General features: G+C 34.5%; 1 protein-coding gene across 4 annotated transcripts in view; it reads right to left on the bottom strand.

The window, feature by feature from the left end:
- The window catches only part of LOC106074717 (focadhesin-like), a 256547-nt gene extending 249091 nt beyond the window's left edge, over positions 1-7456 (bottom strand). Inside the window, exons 1-3 of one of the 4 annotated variants that reach the window (XM_056013337.1) lie at positions 7370-7456; positions 7203-7217; positions 3597-3658 (exon numbers count right to left, since the gene is read on the bottom strand). In XM_056013337.1, the coding sequence (XP_055869312.1) occupies positions 3597-3650 (54 nt within the window). In that variant the 5' untranslated portion in view covers positions 3651-3658; positions 7203-7217; positions 7370-7456. Of the gene's footprint in view, positions 1-3596; positions 3659-7187; positions 7218-7259; positions 7289-7369 lie in introns of those variants that run through there. The other 3 variants (XM_056013354.1, XM_056013344.1, XM_056013364.1) reach the window with 3 other exon arrangements.
- Between the last annotated feature and the right edge of the window lie 8774 nt (positions 7457-16230).

Genomic DNA, 16230 nt, shown 5'->3' on the forward strand with positions numbered 1-16230 from the left:
AAAATTAAAAAGGGTCAAGTTTGAAGGAAACTTGTGTGCTAAAGAAAAACTTACATTTTTATGATAGCGAAAAAAAACATTAACATCAGAAATAGATAAGAAAGAGTCTCTACATTTAAGATCAAAATGAATTCCTAGTGTTTAAGGCGACAGTCAATATTGATGCTTGGATATTACTGGTCGAGAAACTAGGATCTTTGTAGAGAAACTTTAAAAAAAACTGGCCACGTGAAATGAATTGCAAAAATGTACAAGGTTTTTTTTTAATGTTTATGTTGATTTGCATCATCATCCTTTATACAGATATATTCCTTTTTTTTTTTCGTACAAATGCATAATCTTACAAACCAGCATCGAATGCATCATAATTAGGTCAAAATTCTAAACTGATTGGACAACAAATACTATTTATTGGTAATAATGCTAAAATGAACTTTCTATTGCTTGATTAGCAAACATCAAACTCGACCGCTCCGACCCCTCTTTTTTCTGAATTATTTTGGGGGCGAGAAGATGGCGTTTGTATTACCGGTATTGATATACAATATTGTTTGGAACCGAAACAAAACTGTTATAACAGACGTTCCAATTGACTGATTGATGTTCGTTCTTTGCTAGGTACACAAAGATTACATCCTCCGATATAACGCCAGCATTATAATGGCCACAACTACCCACTATATTGGCCCTTGAATTCTAGTAGCCCTTCCTAAAAAAACTACATTTGCATTTCTCCTACTCCTCCTGTAGGCACGATTTTTTCCATTCCCATGGAGCAGTCTGAGAGGAACACAACTTCCACAATTTAAACTTTGCAAACAATTTTTCGGCGCATCATTTGTAGCCATAAAAAAAAGAAATTGTTACCAAGGCTCCGACATTTACGTCAGTTATAGCTCTTTTGAATGTATTGCTATTGCTTTTATTCATCCAATAGAAGAGTACGATATGAAACTCTTTTACCAAATTGCATTAGTTCATGAACAAAAGTCAGATTATTTGCAGACGATTGCATAATACATAGAACAATAAAAACAACACAAGATACAGAAATTTTACAAAAGAGAATTAGATGAATTACTGAAATGGGAATCAAATTTGAGTATGTCTTTCCACCCAGAAAAATGTCAGCTATTAAGAGTAACAAAAAACTAAAACAAACAACTTCCACTTATCTTATTCATGGTAAACCAGTAGCACAGTCTAAAAGCATAAAATACATAGGTCTAAGGTGCTATAATAAATGAATACGAGTTGGCAGAATTTAAGTCATTGGTTAACATGCATGACTAGAAACACGCGTAGGACGTAATCATCTTCTTTTTTTTAAGTAACGTCTGTATTTTATAAGATAAGAAGATAAGAACAAACACTTATCAAAATACAGTGGCAATACTTTCAGTTCTTGATCTACGACTAAATGTCCAGCCTATATCTATAGACGCCCATTATAGACCCTTCTTTAAATAGTAAGTCGTATCTAACAGTTATTCCTAGCTCTATATGTAGGAACACCTTTACAGTCTCCAGTGGAACAGAAATTCCCTTTTTAGTATTTTAGTCCACTCAAACGTAAATGCGTTCAAACAACAATGTTTTCAACAAAATACATTTCTACTTCAATAGGATATTATTGTTTATCCTTTAATTAAATAATAAAATAAGAGGATGGAATAGGGAAAGAACTTCGTAATTGCAAAGAAATGTTAAGGAAAATACTGTATTTAGTGTAATCAGATTGGCTTTTTCAATATTTAAACTGGTTCAAAGAATCCTTTGCATCGTAAAAAGGGTAGAATATTAAAAATAAATAAATAAAAATGTGAAAAAAAAAAAAACATGCATGGGTTAGTTAGTAGTTAGTTACAAACATGTCTTACAAATACTTTTTCTTTTTTTTAATTCATGTTCAATGAAAAAGAAGATTGTGTAAAAGTGGAGATAATAAATGTAAAGGAACAAAATTGGTTTATAGAGAGTTACCAAACTTTGTATATATTTTTCAGTTGATATCGACATGTATAATTGTCTTCTTGCATTATTTTTTTAAACAAGTAAAAACATTTACAGCAATAACTAATTAAGAAATGCTCTGGACATAACTAATTATCCTAGCTTTCACACCACTTGTATTCTGGAGAGAACTAAAAACGTGGTAGTTATTTATTTTGAGCAACAAACACTGCAGCATGATGTTCCTAGACTCCAGACACAACAGTGATTTGTTAATCTTATTATACACTTTCTCATGACAGTTTGCACTAAGACTGCTGTTTATTTTTTCTATAAGTAAGATGATATTATTGGGATTGATTTTTATTCAATATGTTAAACATGTTTTGGATGTTCCTTCCGATTTTGAATATACTAACATCCTAGCCCAAACCTTCCACAGGAGGATGGGGGATCACGGCGGGCAGGGTTTGAGCCTGACACTATTGAGGTCATCAAATGACAGTCCAGAGCGTCAATCACATGACCAGGCAGTGATGTTAAATGTTAAGTTAGCTTATCTAACAATTGGACTATTTCAAAAAGAATTAGAATTCATGGCAATGGTTAAGAATAAAAGTTTAATTTAAAAATTGTTAGGTCTTTACTAGTAATAAAAAGAAATATTCCCTTCAATACTTTTTTTAATACCCCAAATTTCTATAGTTCAGAAATGAAAAGTGCAGCATAATTTAATTCCTGCATTGACCAGCACAATCCAAACAGTTGTTGATGAACTGCTTCTCAAGGATTAGAATGCTTAGTATGATTAAAACCAAGAAATTAAATTTTACATTTGTGGATCCTCGCGCTTCGCTAAGTTAAGATAGTTGATAGGCTATATCTTGTTCCATTTGACAAAAACATATTTTAAAAATCCTCTTATGGAAAAGGCACTCCCATAACCATACTTTTGGCTTGTACATTTTTATACCCTTTACCTTCATTCCCCCCCCCCTCTATGAGTATTTTTCAGCTCCTCAATACTATATCTAGAGGTAAATGTAACTCTCTTAACATTTCTTTCACACTTCAATAATTTAGTACACAAACATACATTCATACTGCTATTACATGTTTTGAAGAAAAAAAAGAAATACCTATTTATCTGTATAAAGTTTCTATAATAGGGAGTTTGCAAGCAAATCATTAATTTAAAAAAAAAAAAAAAAAATTATATTTTACTGTTAAACATTTGTAGTATGTCTTGATTAAAAAGTATTAGGATGAGTTAACAATGACTGATCTGTGAAAAGTGGCAGCTAGTCTTTTCAAATATGAAACATAATTAGTTTTTCCAAGAGTAAATTATAACGTGTTAAAAATATTTTTAGCCTCGTGTGATAATAAAAGATGACTGAGTTAGCTAGGGCTTAAACAATACATATATAATCCATAGTTAACCAAACTATTAGGTAAAAAGAATATTTAAGAAAGAGTTATTTAAATAGAAGACATACTGAAGTACACTTAACAACTTTTGATGATCAGGAAGAGACATTTTTCGTAGCATATATAGGCTTAAACCATTAAAGAAAGCTTTTATAAGGGACAGTAAATGTCTAAAATTTGTAGCTTTCAATGTCACTAAATGTAAACCTTACCTGAACTGTGATGGTGCTATTTTGAAACTCAAATTTTTTTTTCAAATCATTCATACTGGAAGCTTAAGTTGTATGAGGAAACAAAAACAATAAAACATATATTATAAAACTTAAAAAAGATATATAATATCTACTTTTTATTAACAAAAAGATTTGAGTTTATGAAAATGTGAAGAAAAAAAATGGCTTGAAATAAAGAAATATGATTACTCTATTTACTTCAACAATAAGCTTTAATATAATGTTTAAAAAAAAACGGTGTTTATTTTGTAACTAAATATGGGATACTATCAGAAAACCAGTCAACTATTGATGAATGAATACTGAATAAATGATGCAAACTGTGTTCTGTGGAACACTGGTTCCCTGAGGCCTGAGTTGGTGTTCTACAAACTACTTTTATAATTAACTAGTAGGCCAAAATGTAACTACATCTACAGGTAAAAGCAGAAAAAAAAAAGGTTCTTGGTAACAAAATAAATTCTATAACATCACTTTGAGCTGATCTAGATTCAGACTCTACAATAAAAGATCATTCATTAAATGATTTCTGGTTGAGTTTTCTGAAGAGTACCACAAAATTTAAAAACAACCTGTCAGGGTTTTTTTTTCTTCAGTTTCATACAACCTATTAGTGATTTTCTTATGTTGCAAGAAACAGAGTATAGAAACAACTTAACAACACACCACACTAGATATTAGAATTCAGTTTACCAATAAATAAATATAGAAAGATCTATTATAATCGATATATCTGGGAAAAAATGCTTTGTTTGGGAAACACTGATCTATATCTATATTACATTGGACTTGATTGGACTGAGAAAAGACAAAGTAGTCACTGACAGTGGCGTCACTAGGGGGGGGTGCAGGCCGCACTGGGTGACACCCACCAGGGGGCGGCACACAAGCGGAAAAAATACACTTATCCAAAATGCAACTTTTAAAAATAAAATTACTACCTGAATGTCTCTCACAGTTTAGTATCAACATGTCCCAAACTTTCTTAATTTAATTTTACTTGTAATCTTCCTAGTATAAGAAATATTTACATAAGGCATTCAAGACGCCAGGAGCTCAGAAATGTAGAAAAATGCTTGCCGCTCAAGGCTTCACCCTGGACAACTCTAAATAAGCTTAAGGCACTCCATCAAACGTCTTATTGGACCAAATGAGTGGCCCCCTCTCGCACCATTTGATGCATATGGCTGCAAGCTCTCTCCACAGAAATCATTCCAAGGCAACTTTCACAGCCACTTACCAGCTGGTGCCCACGAAATTCAGGACTTCTAAAAAAGTGTGACACCATGATAGACGTCGACGGTCATGTTTTTGCATTCCTCTTTTGAGCATTCATGATAAGACTGACTTTGGTAAACGTGTTTCGTCTTGTCTAATGATGTCTCACAAATGTCAATCGACGTTCAGTCGCCACTTCCATGAGCGGGAAAAGATTTCTCTATAAGTAACATTATCTCGATATGTTATTGTAGGATCCTTCTCAGCTGTCACTGCTCAGCCTCTTTTCAACCTTTCAAGTCTCGAAGTATAGTTAGTCGTTAGGACAATGATTGTATTAAGTAGATGAGGGTTATGCTAATTGATTTGTTTGTTGAGATAGGCCGTACTTTTTGAAAGACGGCTCCTGCTTTCCAATCCGACATGCAAAAACATGATACCCATCTCCATCACTTGAAATAACACTGCCTAAATAGGTTAACTTTACCATTTGTTAAAGATCTGTATGATCAGAATTGATGGGGGTACTGGGTAACCTACATAACTTTGAAATCGTCTTTATATGTCATCTCGTGTGTATACATTTAATTGTATTTCAAAGTAATGCAATGTCTTCTGCAAAATCAAACTCAGTTTGGTTTATGCCATGGGAACCCAAATGCAGTATGTTTAATATGTTTTTATGACATTGTCGATGGCTACAAGAAAGCGAAATGGGGACAAGATACACCCTAATGTCATATCCGTCTCGATGTTGAAGAATTCCACAGCTTGATTTGCTTTAGACATGTCGCTGAATCTGGACAAATTGTTGCTAGATGACTTATTCTCTTGCTATTTTCCAGAGTGATTCAGATGGATGCTATTAAACTTTTTTTTAAATCTACAAAACTGATCAACATTCTTTGTTGGTATTCCAGGGTTTGCTCAACAATGTTTTGCAGGACGTGAACCTGTTTAGTGCTTGAATTGTGCTGTTTGTAAAATGTTTTGTTTTACATTTTCGGATGTTCCTTTAGAGTTGAGGATAATTTACTTCCTAGACCGAACCTCCCGCAGGACAACAGGAGATGGGAGCAGGCAGGGTTTGAACCCGGGACCATTGGTAAATCCTAACAACAGTCTAGCACGCAAACTGCATGACCAGGCAACCATCCTTTTCGGAAGCAGCTGAGAGACACTAGTATAATTAAAAACGTTTTGCGTAAGGAGCTCTTATATAATCTCTATAAAAATATGTTGAAATCAATATTTCTTAATTCAATAATTTTACATGTATGTAATATATATTTAGTAACTATTGATAAAATATTTTTAAAAAAAGAACTTTATGAAATAGGATCGAAAACCATTTCCAGGTGTAACCAATTAATTAATTAGCTCACCGTTTTATTGTTAAAAAAAAAGAAAAAAGGAACGAAATAAATAATAGTTGTTGTTTTTTTCTAGATTTTTTTTTTCCGGGGGGAGGGTGACACCCAAAGCTTAGCGCACAGGGTGACACCTACCCTAGAGGCGCCACTCGTCAGTGAGTAGTAGGCTAGATCTATGTAATTGTACAAATAAATCAGGCAAAATTGCCATACCAATTATTTTATTAACTTAGGACTTACATAAGTTATGAATAAGAGACAGTTCGTTATCTATATAAATACTAGATCTCTATATATATATTATAATATATACTATAACTATACTATACCTATACAAATGACTAAGTATATTATATACATTATATTCTAAGACTATAGATCAGGGGCGGACTGGGTATCAAAATCGGCCCGGGCATTACTATATAAACCGGCCCACAAATGGCATGTCATATACTTTCAGGGGGGGGGGGGTACCGGCCCACCGGGCATTTGCTCGTTTCCCCATATAGCCAGTCCACCCCTGCTATAGATCTAGAATCTAGATCTATATATTGACTAGTCTATATATATAAGATTTAGATTCTAGAATATTCTAGATGTAGGTAGAAGTAGGGGCCTGAGCCTTAGAATCTAAATCAATATCAACTTTTACTTAGTAACTTAGGCAATAGTAGCCTAGGCAGGCTAGTTTAGTAGTTACACTACACTGACTACAGCTAGTTAGTAACTTAGGACTTAGACTAAGACTCTTAGTTTAGTACTCAGCAGACTATTAGTACTATTAGTAACTATTAGTATTACTAGTACTAGACTATTAGACATTACTATTAAACTATTCTAAATTCTAGATGATAGATCTATTAGTATTACTATTTAACTATTAGCTAAACTCTAGTCACCCTAGGCCTAGACCGTAGAGTCTCAGTCTACTTAAACTACTTTCAAGTTACTTTGTCTACACGTAGTCAGACGTACTCACGTAGTCTACACTGACCTTTGACGTGGCAACCTGTGGAGACCAAAAGTTAAGGATTTTAATTAAAACAAAAACCTTTTTTTCATAAACTCAAATAGATCTAAACTATATCTAGATCTATATAGCCATTAGTCTCATTAGATGATTAGACTTAGCCTATAGGAAATCATCGTCACTCTACTAACCCTACTTTCGTTTTCGCTTTGTAGTCCGCGAAAACTAGTTCTATGTTATTCTAGGTTTTAACAAAAGAAATAGCACACATATTTTGTTCCTAAAAAAAAAACATAGCTTTTTTTAGAATAATAGCACTCTTTTATTTAAAAAAAAATATAGCTCTAATATCTAGATCAGTGATGCCCAACCTAATTCGACTTGCGGGCCATTTTCATTTCCGACATTCATATCACGGGCCACATGAACGAAAAGGTACAAAAAAAAAGAATCGACATTGACCTGAAATTATTTTATTACAAATCCGTGGATCTAATACACTAATTAATGAGATATTTGAAGTTGTCAGAAAATGGCTTCATTCCTCTACTTCAAATAGATCTATGAACAGCATTGTAGCCAGCTTTACAACCGACTCATTTTCTAGTCGCTATTATCTTCTTATCTTATATAATACAGACGTTACTTCAAAAAAGAAGATGATTACGTCCTACGCGTCATGCATTTAGTCATGCATATTAACCAATGACTTAAATTCTGCCAAGTCACTGGTTTACCTGGCTAGCTCAGGCAACCCATTCCATGCTCTAATAGCACTAGGGAAGAAGGAGTATTTGTACAAATTTGTCCTAGCATATGGGACGAGGAATGTGCCTTTATCTTTGTGTCTTTCAGAGTATTTTATTAAATTTTGTTTTTGTATTTGAAGATTATGGTTCAGTGTTTTATGTATTATTGCTACTTTACTTTTGAGCCTTCTGTCCTGAAGGCTTTCTAAATTTAGTGATTTTACTAAAGGTGTTACTCTAGTCAAATGTGAATATTCATTTGTTATGAATCGCACTGCTCTATTTTGTGTCTGTTCTAGTTTCTTAATGTTTTCTTGAGTTGAGGGGTCCCAAACAGAGGATGCATATTCTATTATTGGCCTAACCAAGGTTAAATAACATTTTAGTTTTATGTTCTTATTTGATTTATAGAAATTTCTTTTAATAAATCCTAATGCTTTGTTTGATTTTTTTGTAGTTTCATCAATATGTGGATTCCATGACAGTTTTTCATTTATTATAACACCTAGGTATTTTGCGTTTTTAGTCTGTGTTACTGGTTTGCCATGAATAAGATAAGTGGAATTAATTTGTTTTAGTTTTTTTGTTACTCTTAACAACTGACATTTTTCTGGGTGGAAAGACATGCTCCAATTTGATTCCCATTTCTGTAATTCATCTAATTCTCTTTGTAAAATATCTGTGTCTTGTGTTGTTTTTATTGTTCTATATATTATGCAATCGTCTGCAAATAATCTGACTTTTGTTCCTGAAGTAATGCAATTTGGTAAATCATTTATGTAAATTAAAAATAGTAGTGGACCCAAGACTGTTCCTTGAGGTACACCTGAGTTTACTGTTATCGGTGTTGATTTAGAGCCATTTATTATTACAGTTTGTTCTCTGGTATGGTGTGAGGACATTATGTTTGTCTAAGTGGTTTATGATGTTGCTACATATTATGTGTTCTAGGATTTTACATGTGATGCTGGTAAGTGATACTGGTCTGTAGTTTCCTGGGTCAGATTTTTCTCCTTTTTTAAATAGGGGGGTGACATTAGCTTCTTTCCAGTCCTTTGGTACCCTGGTTAAGTGAAGCCTGAAAGAGTATTTTGAACACTGGGGCTAGCTCATTACTTAGTTCTTTGAGTAATCTAGCTGGAATACCATCAGGTCCAGAAGCTTTATTTGGTTTGGTGTTGGCTAATAGTTTTTGAATTCCATTTTCTTGTACTACTATATCTTCTATGTTGTCTACTTGGTTCAAATTCAGTAATATGTCTTTGTCTCCTGGGGCTGAGAATGCTGATGCAAAGTATTTGTTTAGAATGTTTGCTTTAGTTTCATTATCATTATGTATTATGTTATGTTCATCTTTTAATGGCGCTACGCCTGTTGTTTCCATTTTCTTAGACTTAATGTATGACCATAGGTTTTTGTTGTTGTCTTTAGATATTACATTGTTTATGTATTCACTCTGCAGCTGTCTGCTTACTTTTTGGGTTAAGTGTTTAATTTTTATATACTTTTTGTAAACTCTTTCTGCATTAGTTTCTTTAAATTTTCTATATAGGTTTTCCTTCTGTTTACAAAGCTTCTTTAGTCTATTATTAAACCAGCATTTATTTATTTTGTTTGATGTGTATTTAGTTGGTATTTGATTTTCTATAATGCTTTTAAGATGGTTTTTAATGAAATTCCAGAGGTCTTCGACTGGTTGGTTAATGTCTTTTTCTAATAAGAATGTTTGTTGAAAGTTTAATGCAGCTTGGTGTAGTTGTGTTAGGTTACATTTATTCCAGAGTAAGATTTTTCTTTTGGGTTTTGTATTGGCTACTGCTTTTATCTGACTGTGTATTTTTATGATCTCATGGTCTGATAGACCAGGGATAATATCATAATCAACTACTAATCCAGGTCTGTTGGTTAAGAAGAGATCTAATGTGTTGTTTAATCTAGTTGGCTTTTTAATGATTTGATCTAAACTTAGGTTGTGTAAAGTTTCTATGAAAAGCTCATTTATGTCCTTAAGGTTTTGGTGTTTATCTATGGTTAGTGTTTTCCAATTTATATCAGGTAGGTTGAAATCACCCATAATCCAAAAAACTGCATTTTTATTTGTCTCTTTAAGTGTCGTAATCTGATTACATAGTTCCTGCATGTATTCTAAACTAGAATTTGGTGGTCTGTAAATGCTGCCTATTATTAGGGATGTTGAGGTGGTATTAATTTTACAAAATGTTGATTCTATATTTTTTGAGTTAGGTAAGGTAATTTCTTCTGCTATAAGAGTGTTTTTTATTGCTAAAAGAACTCCTCCATGATTATCAGCCCTATCTTTTCTAAAAATTTCATAATTACTATTGAAAATTTCTGCATTATAAATTTCAGGATATAGCCAAGTTTCTGTGCCTGCAATTATGTCTGGTTTCTCACATTCTAATAAAATTTCTAAGTCTGCTGTTTTGTTCCTAATGCTTTGAAAATTTATTACTAAGGTTTTAAGGTATTTTGGTGTTACTTCTTTAGTAGGTTTGTTTAGTGAGGCTGTTGTATTAATTTTAGTAGATTTAGGTTTAACAGGAGTGGATCTGGCTAGTGGTTGGTGAGTTTGGTTTGGGATGGTGTTTAGGATGTTGTATGGGTTAGAAGTGTCTGCATCAAAGGAATCAAACAGTCCTGATGTAAACTGAGGTAATCCACACGGTACACAGTGCCATGATGCATCTTTGTTGCCTAAGGCATAATACACAGGTGTATTCATATGGAGACATGATGCATGGTACCATTCATCGCAGGTGTCACATTGAATGGCTTTCTGTTTCATGGTGCATACTTTTTTGCAGATGTTGCATCTATCTTTAGATCTAGGCCCTGGATTTGACTCTACATCTCCTGCTATTAATATTAACAGTGATAGGTATTTATTTCTGCTGTGTCTGATTGAGAACTTCCATTTGTGATGGGTAATCTTCTTTAGTGTTATGGATGTGTATGTTAGGTTATTTTTTAAGTTGCTTTGATCTAAAGTGTGATGATTGATTATGACTGTTGTTTCTTTTTTAAGTTTAGTGTTGACTAAGGTAGATCTGGTTCTGTGTTCAGCTAGTATGTATTTAGTAATTATTAGGATAAATAGCCAGAGCAATTTCATGATGACTGTTGTTGATTTTAGTTTTTAAAGGGGTCTAGTCTAAATCTAGTTTAAGGTTTACAATGCCTAATTTATGTCTAAATCTAAATTGAAAGCTAATTTACAATGACAATTAAATCAAATGAAATGGTTTTTTAAATTCAAAATAAACCCTATTTGGTTAATATTCCCATCAACCCCCACCATCTAGGCTTTAAAAAATTTAACAATCTTTTATTCGCGACTCAAACCAAGAAAGTCGTCAGATTCTTTTTTATAAAGCCGTTTGTATGTTGTTGTTTTTTAACATCCACACATTCTTTACAAATAAAATATGTTGGCTTAATATTAGAGATGGGAAACGAACCGAACCCGAACCGAACGAACCGAACTCGAACCTCACTTATGACCGAACCGAACCGAACCCGAACTTTGAAACTGCTTGGTACGAACCGAACCGAACGAACCCTCCTTATCTTAACCGAACTAATTTTGCAATTTGTACATCCTTTTTTTTAATTTTTGGTTTAAAAAAAATAAAAATTACTTAAATATTTTATTTAAATTCTATTGATTCCATTATACTTTGAAAACTTGGGAGGGGGGGGGGGGTATTTTGAAAACTTTAAAAAGAAAAAAAAAGCGGCGCGCTGGGGTTCCCATAGGTTTTTCCGTATGTGCCGGCTCCCCCCTGGCCTTGAATTTTCGCGGGCTGTTTGCAATATTGGTTTTGAGTTGAATAGGCGCCCTCTAATTAGATCTAGATCTAGACTCTAGTTCCTAGTAAGTACAAAGTCAACATTAAAATATTGTCACTTTTATTTGAGATGGCTGTTAGTTGAGAAAAGAATAGTTTTGGCCAATTAGAGAGTGTAGATATAAATCTACAATAAGTTCATTTGTGTTCTAGTTTAAAATAAATTTTAATTATCTTCTATTAAGTGATTTATTTTTACAAATTTGTGAAGTATTCCATATTGGAATATTATCAGTGGCGTAGCAAGGGTGAGGGAGGGGGGGAAATGGAAAATCTCCCCGGGCCCCCACTTGAGGGGGGCCTCAAATGAGTGTTTTTTACAATATTCAATATTACGCAAAATGCAGGGGCCCCCAAAGAGGTCCAGCCCCTCCCGGGCTCCCAAATGATGAAAAATTCCTAGCAACGCCACTGAATATTTTTACTATTATTTTGTTTTGCATCATTGATCATCAGTATTTTTAATGCAGCGTTTCTCAAACTTTGGGTCCTCCCCCGTGGGTGGGGATGGCGAGTACTTTGAATTGGGGGATGGGGAGACGCAACTTCCTGACAAAAAGGGGTGTCATAGAGTGTGTGTGTGGTGTCTGGTGGCGATAAGAAGAGGTTAAGCGACTGATTTGTGTTTATGCATTGAGTATGATGAAATTAGCGTAATGCAAATGTGAAACGGCAGACAATCTTGAGACCTAGATTTCGTTTAAATATCAGTATATTTCATTAATATTACATCTCTATCAAAAGTTAAATATGTGAATATTGTAATAACAGTTAGGCTATATTGAGTTGTTCACATAAGAACTTTATTTTAAAGTTTATTAAGTTTATATGTTATTATAAGGCTTGTCTTCGAGTCCGAAGATTAGTGAGGAATGCAGTTTTTCCCATGGCTGCGCAGTCCCAGATGTGACCTATATATTTTGCCACATCCAGAGCAAGCATAACCACTGTCCGCAGGTGGTCCATTTAGTTTTTCTTTTCGCGTCTGCGTTTGTCCTCGGCAGCGGATTTTCTTTTGGTCTCAAATGTGTATCCCGCGGCCTTCGGGAGTGAACTGCAACTGACTCGTTCTAAGGCCGCATGCAACCAGGTGCTCTCTTCTATGTCAGCTAAGCAAAGTTGACGCCTAAGCTGGTCTTTGAAGCGTTTCCGTGAGGCGCCTTTGTTATGGCGGCCACCTTTTAGCTCACAAAAAAAAAATGACTGTCTTTGGCATACGTTCGTCTCCCATACGGGATACGTGCCCTACCCAGCGTAACTGACGGACCATAAGAAGTCCCTCTATACTATCCTTACCGGTAAAAATATAAAACGCCTATATTGGTTCAATTGTACTAGCTGTTCGTAAGCGACAAACCAACGACCAACTAACAAGGAGAGGGGGCATAGAAAAAAAAAGTTTTATTTTCAGTGTAACTTATCTGAATATTAGTATAGTTATATGTTTAAAAATTAAAATATATTAAGTAGGAGATGTCATTTTATCTTCTAATAAGACCTTGTCAACTGTAGATTGCTTTTTGCGAGGCGCGTATGCACAATATGGGTCAAAACGTTTTGAAGAAAACATTTTAAAACATCTCCGCTATTGAGATTCTTCTGCATTTTTTGTCTCAGAATAGTCGAATTTCTACCGTATATTGCAATTTATTATAGTGACGACTTATGTGTGAAAAAAAAATCCTCGATAGAGACGTCTTTACACGAAGAATATTTGTTTTTTTATTATGATGAATTGTGCGTTCTGAAAGAAAGCACATCGATATTAGCCTTTAAAAAAATATCTCTTCTTACTAAGAGAAAAAGGTTAGAATACGCTTAGCGCCGAGTCTTGCCCAGAATTAAACCACTTGCCGACTTGAGCAAAAACCTGCCGCATCTTCAATTCTATCTCCATTAAGAAATTTTTACATTGCTTAAAATGTATGTAGGCAACATTATTTTGGAAAAAATATTGCCCATAGGCCTATTATATGTTGCAAAGTATTTGTTTTATGTAAAAATTAAACTTAAAGTGTTTTATCTGATAAATTGTATTAAACCTTATAACTTAATTTTGCTATTACATAATTTTATAACATCGAACCGAGCCGAACCCGAACTTTAGACGTGACCGAACCGAACCCGAACTATACTCGTCATCGAACCGAACCGAACTCGAACTTAAATTTGACCGAACCGAACCGAACCCGAACTTTAAAAGTTGGGTTCGATTCCCATCTCTACTTAATATCCACACACAAAAAAAGTAAAATGAGTACGTTACACTCTTCCTGTTAGATTCTTAGATTCTACATTCAGAGTCCATTTCATAAACGCACAAAATTTAAAGGTCATTGACCAATCCATCAGAGAAGATGTGAGGGCCTTAGCGTAGTTTTTCTTTGGAGGGGGGTGTTTCTACGCTTTGTGCCGACTTCTCGACGGGCCGGATTGAACCACGTCGCGGGCCGGATATGGCCCGCGGGCCGTATTTTGGGCATCACTGATCTAGGCATTGCCCATCCATTTTCTGATAAAAATAGATGCATTGTTTAGTTATGCAACACATTTAAATTTTACATTCAAATCGACTGTGATATGGTCAGTCACAATTACGAACAGGACTTTTTAAGAAGTCAAAATTGCGGAACATGGTAAAAATGTCGGCACATATTTTATTAGATAGGGAGGACAAAGCCTTTCAATGAGGCCTATACTAGTACAAACTAATTTTAAAATTCCGATAATCTAAATCACTATGTAAATTTTAAGCTAAATGCGCAGGTTTATGATCTATATAGTGTTACACAATTGTGACTTGACTATCTTTAAAAAGGTAAAAACTGGGTAAACACCTCCCAATTTTTGTTTAAATTCAATTCCTGGTAGATGGCTATGAAATGACGTTTTTCCACATCTATTTATAAACAGAAAATTAGGTTCTCGTGCAAGCGATGGGTCATTATCATTTTTTTAAAAGCCCTGACCTATGCCGTCCTCGTGGTACGTGAAAAATAATGGACGAATCCACACCTTTCAACCTGGAGTCTAAATTAATCTTCTGATGTGAAAGGAAAACCCGCATATTGGAAATATAGAAAAATGGACTATGCGCAGTAGTACCGTTATAGTAATTTAGCAGAAAATTTCAAAATAAAGTAGATTTAAACTAATTTCGACGAGCTGTTCCGCAAACATGCCTGTTCCGCAATAGTGACTCTACTACATGTGATCTTAGGCTGTATAGGATTATGATATACGCAAGATTGTAACAAAACATGCTGTAAAGCAGGGGTGGGCAAATTATGATCCACGGGCCACATGCGTCCCGCCGAAGCATTTTATGGGGCCTGCGAACTCCTACAAGCATTAGGTGTGCTCACAGATTATATGTATATAATTTTTAAAATATTAGTAAAATTAATGCTAGATATTGCTAACTGTTTTAATTCCTCTATTGGGAGTGTAAAAAAAAAAAGAAATACAGTATAAATGTAAATTAGAAGACATAATACATTGTTATCTTTCGTATTTTTTAAAGATGTAGGTACATATATATATATATATCACTATTCAGGTTCCCTGCAAACTGCATCACACGACACTACCAACTCAAAGAACATGACAACTCAGGGATCCAAAATAACGAAACCATTTAATATCCAAATAAATCACAGCCAATACGGTACCAAAATGTAACTCTGACTGTACAAAGGCTTCACTGTTGATAATAGTAGGCCTACCGCCGTATCAAACTACATCTCTCTGTAATTAGAACTCTAATTCTGACTGGGTTCGTTGTACCGAACTTGATTGTAGATCTTGACTTAGTCTCGTACTCCGCGATGTGTCTTGACTCCGAACCGAACCGTCGTAATGCGCAGAACTAACCACACTGAAGCAACACCCCGACGTCCACATTTTTTAATGCAGCCCTCAATTGAATACAAGTTGCCCAACACTGCTGTAATCCAATAGAGGGCAGATGGACTGTATGCATATAAGCGCGATCGGTGTGAAGCCCTTTAAGATCGACACCAACAGTTGGGAGAAAAAGACCAGGATATGTCTATATAGAGGGCAAGCATTGAGGGAGTTTCTTTGTTTGTTTTACATGTTTTGTATATGTTGTTTCAGAATTGGCCGCATTAGGGTTCGAACCCGGGTTAATCGAGACGACGACCCAAATCGATTAACACTACTTAACCAGGCAACCAGATGCCTGCACTCCCAAAGTAAGACATAAAAAGGAGAACAAATCCTTAAAAGGAAGGGAAAAAGTGTACGTTTTTAAAAACTTGACTTGCAATTTATTAGATGAGCCACTAGGTCTAAATCCTAGGCAGTAAACTATTATATCATTTTTAATTATCCCTTACTGCATGACCAAGAGACCTCATCAACTCATGCAGTTGCGTAGCAATATTTCCGTGGTCTCGGGTTCAAGAATAT

Source organism: Biomphalaria glabrata, chromosome 1 (assembly GCF_947242115.1).
Source record: "Biomphalaria glabrata chromosome 1, xgBioGlab47.1, whole genome shotgun sequence".
NCBI lineage: Eukaryota > Metazoa > Mollusca > Gastropoda > Planorbidae > Biomphalaria > Biomphalaria glabrata.